This window comes from Somniosus microcephalus, unplaced genomic scaffold (genome assembly GCF_052327205.1).
Source record: "Somniosus microcephalus isolate GS21.2 unplaced genomic scaffold, FLI_Smic_1.0 unresolved_chr7, whole genome shotgun sequence".
NCBI classification, from domain to species: domain Eukaryota; kingdom Metazoa; phylum Chordata; class Chondrichthyes; order Squaliformes; family Somniosidae; genus Somniosus; species Somniosus microcephalus.
The window spans coordinates 1513671-1527824 of NW_028225185.1; the positions used below are offsets into that span (position 1 = coordinate 1513671).

At 54.0% G+C, this 14154-nt stretch overlaps 1 protein-coding gene across 3 annotated transcripts in view; it reads right to left on the reverse strand.

The window, feature by feature from the left end:
* Positions 1 to 3897: 3897 nt before the first annotated feature.
* The window catches only part of itga10 (integrin, alpha 10), a 173829-nt gene continuing 163572 nt past the window's right edge, over positions 3898 to 14154 (reverse strand). For 2 of the 3 annotated variants that reach the window (XM_085978412.1, XM_085978410.1), the window contains 4 exons: positions 13797 to 13910; positions 11214 to 11309; positions 6026 to 6139; positions 3898 to 5029 (listed from right to left, as the gene is read on the reverse strand). In XM_085978412.1, the coding sequence (XP_085834538.1) occupies positions 4958 to 5029; positions 6026 to 6139; positions 11214 to 11309; positions 13797 to 13910 (396 nt within the window). In that variant the 3' untranslated portion in view covers positions 3898 to 4957. The remainder of the gene's footprint in view (positions 5030 to 6025; positions 6140 to 11213; positions 11310 to 13796; positions 13911 to 14154) is intronic. The other variant, XM_085978409.1, reaches the window with a different exon arrangement.

The following is a 14154-nucleotide window of genomic DNA, read 5'->3' on the forward strand; positions in this document are numbered from 1 at the left end:
GATGGTTCCTGTTTGTCAAACCTGTCCGCATTGCGCCTTTGGCAGCTTTCTCCGACAGAGAGCCGTACAGAGCAGGATGGGCCCAGGGTCCAGCCCCAGCCTGCGCTGAGTTAGCGGAGCCCAGCGAGCCGGCAGTTGAGGTGTTTGCCTCAGTACCCATGGGCTTAATGAAGGGACGATCAGTCAGGGTTTCTACTCCTCACTATCCAGTGCCTCCGCCCCTGCTCACTATCCAGTGCCTCCGCCCCTGCTCACTATCCAGTGCCTCCGCCCCTGCTCACTATCCAGTGCCTCCGCCCCTGCTCACTATCCAGTGCCTCCGCCCCTGCTCACTATCCAGTGCCTCCGTCCCTGCTCACTATCCAGTGCCTCTGTCCCTGCTCACTATCCAGTGCCTCCTGCTCACTATCCAGTGCCTCTGTCCCTGCTCACTATCCAGTGCCTCCGCCCCTGCTCACTATCCAGTGCCTCCGCCCCTGCTCACTATCCAGTGCCTCCGCCCCTGCTCACTATCCAGTGCCTCCGCCCCTGCTCACTATCCAGTGCCTCCGCCCCTGCTCACTATCCAGTGCCTCCGCCCCTGCTCACTATCCAGTGCCTCCGCCCCTGCTCACTATCCAGTGCCTCCGCCCCTGCTCACTATCCAGTGCCTCCGCCCCTGCTCACTATCCAGTGCCTCCGCCCCTGCTCACTATCCAGTGCCTCCGCCCCTGCTCACTATCCAGTGCCTCCTGCTCATTATCCAGTGTCTACGACCCTGCTCACAATCCAGTGCCTCCGCTCCAGCACAGGTTAGATACAGAGTAAAGCTCCCTCTACACTGACCCATCAAACACTCCCAGGGCAGGTACAGCACGGGTTAGATACAGAGTAAAGCTCCCTCTACACTGTCCCGTCAAACACTCCCAGGGCAGGTACAGCACGGGTTTGATACAGAGTAAAGCTCCCTCTACACTGTCCCATCAAACACTCCCAGGGCAGGTACAGCACGGGTTAGATACAGAGTAAAGCTCCCTCTACACTGTCCCATCAAACACTCCCAGGGCAGGTACAGCACGGGTTAGATACAGAGTAAAAAAGAAAGACTTGCATTTATATTCAGCTATTCACAATCTGCCTCAATGATTTGGATGAGGGGACCAAATGTAATATATCCAAGTTTGCTGATGATACAAAGCTAGGTGGGAATGTAAGTTGTGAGGAGGATGCAAGGGATATAGGGTTAGGGGACATAGACAAGGTAAGTGAGTGGGCAAGAACATGGCAAATGGAATATAATGGGAGAAATGTGAAGTTATCCACTTTGGTAGGAAAAATAGAAAAGCAGAGTATTTTTTAAATGGTGCGAGATTGGGAAATGTTGGTGTTCAGAGGGACCTGGGTGTCCTTGTACACGAATCACTGAAAGTTAACATGCAGGTACAGCAAGCAATTAGGAAAGCTAATGGTATGTTGGCCTTTATTACAAGAGGATTTGAGTATAAGAGTAAAGACGTCTTACTGCGATTATATAGGGCCCTGGTGAGACCACACCTGGAGTATTGTGTACAGTTTAGGTCTCCTTACCCAAGGAAGGATATACTTGCCATAGAGGGAGTGCAACGAAGGTTCACCAGACTGGTTCCTGGGATGGGGGGATTGTCCTATGAGGAGAGATTGAGTAGACTAGGCCGATATTCTCTAGAGTTTAGAAGAATGAGGGGTGATCTCATTGAAACATACAAAATTCTTACAGGGTTTGACAGGGTAGATGCAGGGAGGATGTTTCCCCTGGCTGGGGAGTCTAGAACCAGGGGTCACAGTCTCAGAATAAGGGGTCGGCCATTTAGGACTGAGATGAGGAATTTCTTCACTCAGAGGGCGGTGAATCTTTGGAATTCTCTACCCCAGAGGGCTGTGGAAGCTCAGTCATTAAGTATATTCAAGGTTGAGATCGATAGATTTTTGGATATTAAGTGAATCGAGGGATATGGGGATAGCGCAGGAAAGTGGAGTTGAGGTAGAAGATCAGCCGTGATCTTACTGAATGGCAGAGCAGGCTCGAGGGGCCAAATGGCCGACTCCTGCTTCTATTTATGGCCTTTCACGACCACTGGATGTCCCAAAGCTCTTTATAGTCAATGAAGTAAAGTTCCCTCTACACTGTCCTTGAGTTGTGCTTAAAACCAGGTTCCTGTCTCCAGCAGTAGATAATGTGCCATCTTGGCACTAATATGTGCGCTAATCCCAGCTCACGTCCACTCTTCCCAGACTGAATGATCCATAAGTGCCCTAAACAGTGAAGTCATGAACTAATATAGATCCTACTTTTCGCTCGTGTCTCCTCTTCACTCTTCATGCTCTCGTCTCCCTGCAGTGTCGGTAGGGAAAAGCCCTTGCTGCCTGTCCAATACTAACTGTGCTAGAGTGGCTTTGACGTGGTATCTCCTTCCGCCAAGTTTCCATTCTCGCTGCCTTTCCTACCCTGTGCAAGTGGCACAGTCCCGATCAGAACCTATCCCAGTGCAGGAGCTTGAAGGTTTACCACTGCACAGTGAGTTGCTGTCACCTTCACTGCTGCTAATGTTGATGCGTAAGGTGTTAACATACAATAGGGAAAGTGGAAATGAAAATACAGGAAAACATACGTCCCTGCAGACGGAATGTCCTTTACACGCCTGAGCCCGGCAGCAATATTTATTATTGTGTCTCGCTGCCTGTTGTTCCCCACACGTGATTCTCAGAAGGAGGCAGTGGGCAGCGATCAGGAACAGGAACCTGGGCTGATTTCTACCAGTTAGTGAAGCTAATTCAGCACAGACACCTGGTCTGTGTGGCTCAGTTAATGGTGGGCTTAATCTCCAGAATCATAAAGATAATCAGAGTGGGAGTAGCACTGTCCCCCTCTGTCTCATTCTCTTCTCGAAGATACCGCTGAATATAAAAGGAGTAGGTTCGGGTTTTGTGCGTACAATAATGAGGCAAAATCTTCAAATCCGGTTTTATTACCTTAAATGTTTATTTCCAAAAAACAGAAGCTTTAAATAAAGTGCACGTAAATATTTGTTCCTCAGGCTGTGAGTGCTTCAGTGTCAGTGGGAGCTGGAATCGGAGAGGGGTAAGCGAGGTGGCTGGGCTGTCCTGGGGGCCCAGACCTCCCCTCCCCTCCCCTGGGGGCCCAGACACCCCCTCCCCACCCCTGGGGGCCCAGACACCCCCTCCCCTCCCCTGGGGGCCCAGACACCCCCTCCCCTCCCCACCCCTGGGGGCCCAGACAACCCCTCCCCTCCCCTGGGGGCCCAGACACCCCCTCCCCTCCCCACCCCTGGGGGCCCAGACACCCCCTCCCCTCCCCTGGAGGCCCAGACACCCTCTCCCCTCCCCTGGGGGCCCAGACCTCCCCTCCCCTCCCCTGGGGGCCCAGACACCCCCTCCCCTCCCCTCCCGGCCCAGACACCCCCTCCCCTCCCCTCCCGGCCCAGACACCCCCTCCCCTCCCCTCCCCTCCCCCGGGGGCCCAGACACCCCCTCCCCTCCCCTGGTGACCCAGACACCCCCTCCCCACCCCTGGGGGCCCAGACACCCCCTCCCCTCCCCTGGAGGCCCAGACACCCTCTCCCCTCCCCTGGGGGCCCAGACACCCCCTCCCCTCCCCTGGGGGCCCAGACACCCCCTCCCCTCCCCTGGGGGTCCAGACACCCCCTCCCCTCCCCTGGGGGTCCAGACCTCCCCTCCCCTGGGGGCCCAGACACCCCCTCCCCTCCCCTGGTGACCCAGACAGCCCCTGCCCTCCCCTGGAGGCCCAGACACCCCCTCCCCTCTTCTGGGGGCCCAGACAGCCCCTCCCCTCCCCTGGAGGCCCAGACACCCCCTCCCCTCCCCTGGGGGCCCATACAGCCTCTGCCCTCCCCTCGGTGCCCAGACAACCCCTCCCCTGGGGGCCCAGACACCCCCTCCCCTGGTGACCCAGACAGCCCCTGCCCTCCCCTGGGGGCCCAGACAGCCTCTCCCCTTCTCTCAGCTTCAAACCAAGGCCAGAAATGATTGGGTATCGGTCTCCTCTCACACACAGGCTGGGGAAGCAGTCTGAGTGCTACAATCAGTCGTGACCCGCGTCTGGCACTTATGCGTTCAAACCCAGCCTTGACAAGATACCTCAACAAACGCTTTGTTCTCTCCTCTCGTCTCCTGAATGTTTGTGCCACTGATTTGTAAGTGTGTGGGCCCCCTTGCAAATCAAAGACCGTCATTACATGGGCGTGAGCTGGATCTGAACACAGGTCCCGGCACTTGGACAGTTAACAGCATGGACTGGGGGTGGAAATAGGATAGTTGCAAATGTTCATTTTGGGTTATCTGGTCCACACCAGTGTCCGGGAGCCGGGGTCATTGGCGGTTATTTTCTTGCCTGTTTCCCTTTCCTTGCGTGTCGTGAGCTGGGTCTCGCTCGGTCGATGGGAACCGGCTTGCAGCATCAAGACGAGCAGATGTTTATCGATCAACTCATTTAATTACGAGCAAAGATGTCATTTGGCATTATTTCCAGCACAGGCCTCTGCCCCCAGCTGTGCAGAGTGTGTGTAGAGGCTGTCTGTAGGAAGAGGTCTCAGTGGGGTGGGGGTGGCGGGGAGTGACTGGGATAAAGGGGCTGAAGTGCCCGACGACAGGATGGACCCCCCACCGCTGCTGGCTCTACATGGCGGCAGTAATAGGAACAGCTGTAAAACAATGCAGTAAAATCCACCGTACAGGTTGTGCCTCGTAATTCACAATCACCGGAACACCAGTAGTTTCCTGGCATCTCCCCCCCCCCCCACACCCCTGGGCAAGATGACACAGCCCCTTTGAGGAGCATTTGAAAATTGGAAAAAGCTTCAAGAAAGTGCACCGCGGTCGGTGTGTGTGCGATGGGACTATGGGTATGTCAGTGCTTCCTGACGCTGAGTGAACTGGGTGCTGTACTGGGACACCCTCAGCCTCACTCTTCCCTCTCATCATCCTCCTTGTCCTCACCTTCTTCATCCTTTGGTTTCCTCTTAAAGAATCCGCACTGTGGGGGAAACAGGTTTTTAATATTAATGCAAGGAGTATTTTGTCTCTGGCCTGTTCACTCCACCCACTCTTGTCTCTTCACCTCTCGATCTTGCAGATAAGAGTATTATCACCATTTCAGGAACAGGGAAAGTTATTTGGGCCAACAGTCTCGGCGCCTTTTGATAATCCAACGCAAGAACAATGTATTTAGCTGCATGAGGCCTTGGTACAGACGCACTTGGACTATTGCTGCCCGTACCTGGTGTTATTGAGGCCCTGGAGATGGCACTGAGGAGGCGGCTAAACCGATGCACAGTCCTGGTGATCCGTTACCCGCAGCTGGGGCTCTATCAGAGAAGTGGAGGGTTGGAGAAGATATGATTGAAGTTTTTAAAATGGTGAAGGTTAGACAGGTTACTTAAGATGGATGAAGATGGGACAAATGATGGCATATGTGTAAAATTCCAAGGCAAAGCGTTAAGTTAGACATCAGGAAACACGTCCTTCCACAGAGAGACTAGCTTACCAAAGCACAGTGAGTGTGGATTCCCACTGCCATTCAGAAGGGAGCTGGGTGAGGAGCACATTTCCAGTTAGAGAGTAAATTGTGGGTTAGCTGGGATCAGAAGGAATTCTGAGTTATCACAGGCTCCTGAGATTTACCTGATTGCCTCAGGGAGCTGGAGAGGAATTTCTCACGCATTTTTCTTAAACTGGATTACACGACCTCGGGGGGAATGGGAAGTGGCCACACCATATCCGAAGGGCACAGGCCTAACGGGCCCGAACGTCTTGTCCCACATCCTTCCATATGTTCCGAGGATAGATCAACCCCCTCACCAAACCCCTCAGCCTCTGCTCTCCTCGCCCAGAAACACAGCTAGTTGTCTCCTGAAAACATTGATACTGTGACATTGCCAACAACTTGATTACCCTCAGTCTCTTTCTCTTTCTGAGGTTTTACTGTTAACAATGGGCCCTGCACCTATTAACAAACACCAGAGACAATTACCTTCCACAGAATAAAGACCATGAGAGCCAGCAGCAGGAGGCCCCCGAGCGTGCTGCCGATGATAATCCACAGAGAGACGGCAATCACCACCGGTTTGATCAGTTCTAAGGTCACCTAGACATGAAATCGCACACATCAGCAAGCAAGAGATCAGCACAAGCTCTTCATAATCCGACTGTAACTGGGAGTGTTTGATGGGACAGTGTAGAGGGAGCTTTACTCTGTATCTAACCCGTGCTGTACCTTCCCTGGGAGTGTTTGATGGGACAGTGTAGAGGGAGCTTTACTCTGTATCTAACCCGTGCTGTACCTGCCCTGGGAGTGTTTGATGGGGCAGTGTAGAGGGAGCTTTACTCTGTATCTAACCCGTGCTGTACCTGCCCTGGGAGTGTTTGATGGGGCAGTGTAGAGGGAGCTTTACTCTGTATCTAACCCGTGCTGTACCTGCCCTGGGAGTGTTTGATGGGACAGTGTAGAGGGAGCTTTACTCTGTATCTAACCCGTGCTGTACCTGCCCTGGGAGTGTTTGATGGGGCAGTGTAGAGGGAGTTTTACTCTGTATCTAACCCGTGCTGTACCTGCCCTGGGAGTGTTTGATGGGGACAGTGTAGAGGGAGCTTTACTCTGTATCTAACCCGTGCTGTACCTGCCCTGGGAGTGTTTGATGGGACAGTGTAGAGGGAGCTTTACTCTGTATCTAACCCGTGCTGTACCTGCCCTGGGAGTGTTTGATGGGGACAGTGTAGAGGGAGCTTTACTCTGTATCTGACCCGTGCTGTACCTGCCCTGGGAGTGTTTGATGGGGACAGTGTAGAGGGAGCTTTACTCTGTATCTAACCCGTGCTGTACCTGCCCCTGGGAGTGTTTGATGGGGCAGTGTAGAGGGAGCTTTACTCTGTATCTAACCCGTGCTGTACCTGCCCTGGGAGTGTTTGATGGGGCAGTGTAGAGGGAGCTTTACTCTGTATCTAACCCGTGCTGTACCTGCCCTGGGAGTGTTTGATGGGACAGTGTAGAGGGAGCTTTACTCTGTATCTAACCCATGCTGTACCTGCCCTGGGAGTGTTTGATGGGACAGTGTAGAGGGAGCTTTACTCTGTATCTAACCCGTGCTGTACCTGCCCCGGGAGTGTTTGATGGGACAGTGTAGAGGGAGCTTTACTCTGTATCTAACCCGTGCTGTACCTTCCCTGGGAGTGTTTGATGGGACAGTGTAGAGGGAGCTTTACTCTGTATCTAACCCGTGCTGTACCTGCCCTGGGAGTGTTTGATGGGGCAGTGTAGAGCGAGCGTTACTCTGTATCTAACCCATGCTGTACCTGCCCTGGGAGTGTTTGATGGGACAGTGTAGAGGGAGCTTTACTCTGTATCTAACCCGTGCTGTACCTGCTCTGGGAGTGTTTGATGGGGACAGTGTAGAGGGAGCTTTACTCTGTATCTAACCCATGCTGTACCTGCCCTGGGAGTGTTTGATGGGACAGTGTAGAGGGAGCTTTACTCTGTATCTAACCCGTGCTGTACCTGCTCTGGGAGTGTTTGATGGGGACAGTGTAGAGGGAGCTTTACTCTGTATCTAACCCATGCTGTACCTGCCCTGGGAGTGTTTGATGGGGACAGTGTAGAGGGAGCTTTACTCTGTATCTAACCCGTGCTGTACCTGCCCTGGGAGTGTTTGATGGGACAGTGTAGAGGGAGCTTTACTCTGTATCTAACCCGTGCTGTACCCGCCCTGGGAGTGTTTGATGGGACAGTGTAGAGCGAGCTTTACTCTGTATCTAACCCGTGCTGTACCTGCCCTGGGAGTGTTTGATGGGACAGTGTAGAGGGAGCTTTACTCTGTATCTAACCCGTGCTGTACCTGCCCTGTGAGTGTTTGATGGGACAGTGTAGAGGGAGCTTTACTCTGTATCGAACCCGTGCTGTACCTGCCCTGGGAGTGTTTGATTGGGGGACAGTGTAGAGGGAGCTTTACTCTGTATCTAATCCATGCTGTACCTGCCCTGGGAGTGTTTGATGGGGACAGTGTAGAGGGAGCATTACTCTGTATCTAACCCCGTGCTGTACCTGCCCTGGGAGTGTTTTGATGGGACAGTGTAGAGGGAGCTTTACTCTGTATCTAACCCGTGCTGTACCTGCCTTGGGAGTGTTTGATGGGACAGTGCAGAGGGAGCTTTACTCTGTATCTAACCCGTGCTGTACCTGCCCTGGGGAGTGTTTGATGGGGACAGTGCAGAGGGAGCTTTACTCTGTATCTAACCCCGTGCTGTACCTGCCCTTGGGAGTGTTTGATGGGGGACAGTGTAGAGGGAGCTTTACTCTGTATCTAACCCGTGCTGTACCTGCCCTGGGAGTGTTTTGATGGGACAGTGTAGAGGGAGCTTTACTCTGTATCTAACCCGTGCCTGTACCTGCCCTGGGAGTGTTTGATGGGACAGTGTAGAGGGAGCTTTACTCTGTATCTAACCCGTGCTGTACCTGCCCTGGGAGTGTTTGATGGGACAGTGTAGAGGGAGCTTTACTCTGTATCTAACCCGTGCTGTACCTGCCCTGGGAGTGTTTGATGGGACAGTGTAGAGGGAGCTTTACTCTGTATCTAACCCGTGCTGTACCTGTCCTGGGAGTGTTTGATGGGGACACTGTAGAGGGAGCTTTACTCTGTATCTAACCCGTGCTGTACCTGCCCTGGGAGTGTTTGATGGGACAGTGTAGAGGGAGCTTTACTCTGTATCTGACCCATGCTGTACCTGCCCTGGGAGTGTTTGATGGGACAGTGTAGAGGGAGCTTTACTCTGTATCTAACTCGTGCTGTACCTGCCCTGGGAGTGTTTGATGGGACAGTGTAGAGGGAGCTTTACTCTGTATCTAACCCGTGCTGTACCTGCCCTGGGAGTGTTTGATGGGACAGTGTAGAGGGAGCTTTACTCTGTATCTAACCCATGCTATACCTGCACTGGGAGTGTTTGATGGGACAGTGTAGAGGGAGCTTTACTCTGTATCTAACCCGTGCTGTACCTGCCCTGGGAGTGTTTGATGGGGACAGTGTAGAGGGAGCTTTACTCTGTATCTAACCCGTGCTGTACCTGCCCTGGGAGTGTTTGATGGGACAGTGTAGAGGGAGCTTTACTCTGTATCTAACCCGTGCTGTACCTGCCCTGGGAGTGTTTGATGGGACAGTGTAGAGGGAGCTTTACTCTGTATCTAACACGTGCTGTACCTGCCCTGGGAGTGTTTGATGGGACAGTGTAGAGGGAGCTTTACTCTGTATCTAACCCGTGCTGTACCTGCCCTGCGAATGTTTGATGGGACAGTGTAGAGGGAGCTTGACTCTGTATCTAACCCGTGCTGTACCTGCCCTGGGAGTGTTTGATGGGACAGTGTAGAGGGAGCTTTACTCTGTATCTAACCCGTGCTGTACCTGCCCTGGGAGTGTTTGATGGGGACAGTGTAGAGGGAGCTTTACTCTGTATCTAACCCCGTGCTGTACCTGCCCTGGGAGTGTTTGATGGGACAGTGTAGAGGGAGCTTTACTCTGTATCTAACCCGTGCTGTACCTGCCCTGGGAGTGTTTGATGGGACAGTGTAGAGGGAGCTTTACTCTGTATCTAACCCCGTGCTGTACCTGCCCTGGGAGTGTTTGATGGGACAGTGTAGAGATAGCTTTACTCTGTATCTAACCCGTGCTGTACCTGCCCTGGGAGTGTTTGATGGGACAGTGTAGAGGGAGCTTTACTCTGTATCTAACCCGTGCTGTACCTGCCCTGGGAGTGTTTGATGGGACAGTGTAGAGGGAGCTTTACTCTGTATCTAACCCGTGCTGTACCTGCCCTGGGAGTGTTTGATGGGACAGTGTAGAGGGAGCTTTACTCTGTATCTAACCCGTGCTGTACCTGCCCTGGGAGTGTTTGATGGGACAGTGTAGAGGGAGCTTTACTCTGTATCTAACCCGTGCTGTACCTGCCCTGGGAGTGTTTGATGGGACAGTGTAGAGGAAGCTTTACTCTGTATCTAACCCTGTGCTGTACCTGCCCTGGGAGTGTTTGATGGGAAAGTGTAGAGGGAGCTTTACTCTGTATCTAACCTGTGCTGTACCTGCCCCGGAGTGTTTGATGGGACAGTGTAGAGGGAGCTTTACTCTGTATCTAACCCTGTGCTGTACCTGCCCTGGGAGTGTTTGATGGGGACAGTGTAGAGAGAGCTTTACTCTGTATCTAACCCGTGCTGTACCTGCCCTGGGAGTGTTTGATTGGACAGTGTAGAGGGAGCTTTACTCTGTATCTAACACGTGCTGTACCTGCCCTGGGAGTGTTTGATGGGACAGTGTAGTGGGAGCTTTACTCTGTATCTAACCCGTGCTGTACCTGCCCTGGGAGTGTTTGATGGGACAGTGTAGAGGGAGCTTTACTCTGTATCTAACCCGTGCTGTACCTGCCCTGGGAGTGTTTGATGGGACAGTGTAGAGGGAGCTTTACTCTGTATCTAACCCCGTGCTGTACCTGCCCTGGGAGTGTTTGATGGGACAGTGTAGAGGGAGCTTTACTCTGTATCTAACCCGTGCTGTACCTGTCCTGGGAGTGTTTGATGGGACAGTGTAGAGTGAGCTTTACTCTGTATCTAACCCGTGCTGTACCTGCCTTGGGAGTGTTTGATGGGGACAGTGTAGAGGGAGCTTTACTCTGTATCTAACCCGTGCTGTACCTGCCCTGGGAGTGTTTGATGGGACAGTGTAGAGGGAGCTTTACTCTGTATCAAACCCGTGCTGTACCTGCCCTGGGAGTGTTTGATGGGACAGTGTAGAGGGAGCTTTACTCTGTATCTAACCCGTGCTGTACCTGCCCTGGGAGTGTTTGATGGGACAGTGTAGAGGGAGCTTTACTCTGTATCTAACCCGTGCTGTCCCTGCCCTGGGAGTGTTTGATGGGACAGTGTAGAGGGAGCTTTACTCTGTATCTAACCCGTGCTGTACCTGCCCTGGGAGTGTTTGATGGGGGCACTGGGTCTGAGATGTGGGAAAATCTCATTCCCAGACCCGAGCGCCCCTGAACCTTGACATTCGACCCTCTCTGTCTGCCTGTACATTGAGGACCGTGTTTTAACTTCACATTCTGGATTTCAGCAAAGAGCTTTCGCTGTCAGAATGCAATGAACTTCCCTTTTGTTCCAGTGTCAGTTAAGGTGAAATACTGCTTACCTCTCGATACCGCGCTGTCTCTGCAACCGCCAGAATCTGAGGTGTCTGCACATCCAGAGTGAAGGTGGTCACGATTTTCAGGGATTTGAACGTCGCCTGTTAAAAGAGGGGTTGAAAGTTTCAGCAAATCCTCCAAGGTCACATGACAACTGGCAGCTCGCAGTCCCAAGCTGGTTCAGGGGCAAGAGGCACGAGTGTTTAGGTGTTGTTGAAATGCAGCGGATATAGCGAGCCTTCACTGCCGGCTGTGCAATCACACACTGCATAGGAACTCTCTTCCTCAGAGGGCGGTGGAAGCAGAGACTTTGAATATTTTTAAGGCAGAGGGAGATCGATTCTTGATAAGCAAGGGGGTGAAAGGTTATCGGGGGTAGGCGGGAATGTGGAGTAATCGGATCAGCCATGATCTTATTGAATGGCGGAGCAGGCTCGAGTGGCCGAGTCCTGCTCCTAGTTCGTATGTTCGTATGTACAAAGGGAACTGGGCAATAACCCATCTGACCTGCACAGGGTCAAAGCCTGGACACTGGTGGTCAAGGATTGGGCTCCCATTCAGGGAGCGTTTGAAGGCCAGGGCAGTGCCAAGGTGCCTGTTCTGCTGCACCCGCATCCATCTGCTGATGGCTGTGTTTCCAGCCACACAAAGTCCTCATTCATAAAACATTACGATGCAGTCTAATGGGTTATCGGAGGGACTCGCTGCACCCAGTGAAGTGTCGCTCCTGTAGCTGCAGGTCCGGACGGAGCAGTGTTGGGGGCGGGGGCTCAGTGTGGTGGAGGGCATTCTGCTGACTGAGAATGGACGTGCGGTCAGCCTGCTGACTGAGAATTGTGCAGACCCCCGAGATACTTCCCACTCCTCAAATCTCAAACTGACCCTGTGAGGAATCACTGGGTGGGGTGAGGAATCACTGGGTGGGGCGGGGGGGGGAGGAATCACTGGGTGGGGGGGGGGGAGGAATCACTGGGGGGAGGAATCACTGGGTGGGGGGGGGGAGGAATCACTGGGTGGGGAATCACTGGGGGAGGAATCACTGGGAGGGGGAGGGAGGAATCACTGGGAGGGGGGAGAGGAATCACTGGGGGAGGAATCACTGGGTGGGGGAGGAGGAATCACTGGGCGGGGAATCACCGGGTGAGGAATCACTGGGGGAGGAATCACTGGGAGGGGGAGGGAGGAATCACTGGGAGGGGGGAGAGGAATCACTGGGGGAGGAATCACTGGGTGGGGGAGGAGGAATCACCGGGGGAGGAATCACTGGGAGGGGGGAGAGGAATCACTGGGGGAGGAATCACTGGGTGGGGGAGGAGGAATCACTGGGCGGGGAATCACTGGGTGAGGAATCACTGGGTGGGGAATCACCGGGGGAGGAATCACTGGGGGAGGAATCACTGGGTGGGGAATCACTGGGTGGGGAATCACTGGGTGGGGAATCACCGGGGGAGGAATCACTGGGTGAGGAATCACTGGGGGAGGAATCACTGGGTGAGGAATCACTGGGTGGGGAATCACCGGGGGAGGAATCACTGGGTGAGGAATCACTGGGGGAGGAATCACTGGGTGAGGAATCACTGGGGGAGGAATCACTGGGTGGGGAATCACTGGGTGGGGAATCACTGGGTGGGGAATCACCGGGGGAGGAATCACTGGGTGGGGAATCACCGGGGGAGGAATCACTGGGTGGGGAATCACTGGGTGGGGAATCACTGGGTGGGGAATCACCGGGGGAGGAATCACTGGGTGGGGAATCACCGGGGGAGGAATCACTGGGTGAGGAATCACTGGGGGAGGAATCACCGGGGGAGGAATCACTGGGTGAGGAATCACTGGGGGAGGAATCACTGGGTGAGGAATCACTGGGTGGGGAATCACCGGGGGAGGAATCACTGGGTGAGGAATCACTGGGGGAGGAATCACTGGGAGGGGGAGGGAGGAATCACTGGGAGGGGGGAGAGGAATCACTGGGTGAGGAATCACTGGGTGGGGAATCACCGGGGGAGGAATCACTGGGTGGGGAATCACCGGGGGAGGAATCACTGGGTGAGGAATCACTGGGGGAGGAATCACTGGGTGAGGAATCACTGGGTGGGGAATCACCGGGGGAGGAATCACCGGGTGAGGAATCACTGGGGGAGGAATCACTGGGTGAGGAATCACTGGGTGAGGAATCACTGGGTGGGGAATCACCGGGGGAGGAATCACCGGGTGAGGAATCACTGGGAGGGGGAGGGAGGAATCACTGGGGGAGGAATCACTGGGTGGGGAATCACTGGGGGAGGAATCACTGGGTGGGGAATCACTGGGGGAGGAATCACTGGGTGGGGAATCACTGGGGGAGGAATCACTGGGTGGGGAATCACTGGGGGAGGAATCACTGGGTGGGGAATCACTGGGGGAGGAATCACTGGGTGGGGAATCACTGGGGGAGGAATCACTGGGAGGGGGGGGAGGAATCACTGGGTGGAGGAATCACTGGGAGGGGGGTGAGGAAAATCCAGGAGCTCCATGTCACACGACACTATCGCACCAAGGCACTGGTGTCAGACTGCCGAAGGGGGAGTTGAAAACAAGCTGGAACTCACGGTCCTGATGAATTTGCCATACAGCATGTAGCCGACGTGAAGTGCCACTTCCTCGTTCCTGTCCAGTGTCTTCATGTGGCAGGTGAGGGTGTTGCACCAGGAGTTGCTGCAGTCCTGTTAGCACCAACACAGGGAATGAATCAATCCGACCTCCGCTGGTGCGGATTCATTACTTCCCCATTTCACAGTGTGCTCCCACCGTAACCCCCGGATCCTACCGCCAGGTGGCACGCACCAACCCTCAGCACTTACACTGGGTGAATTGGGGAAACTCCAGGTTTCTTTCACCCCTTCTGAAAGCTCTGAGGTACCAGTCACCAACCTCCATTGGAACGTCCCAATCAGGCTTAATCCTGCC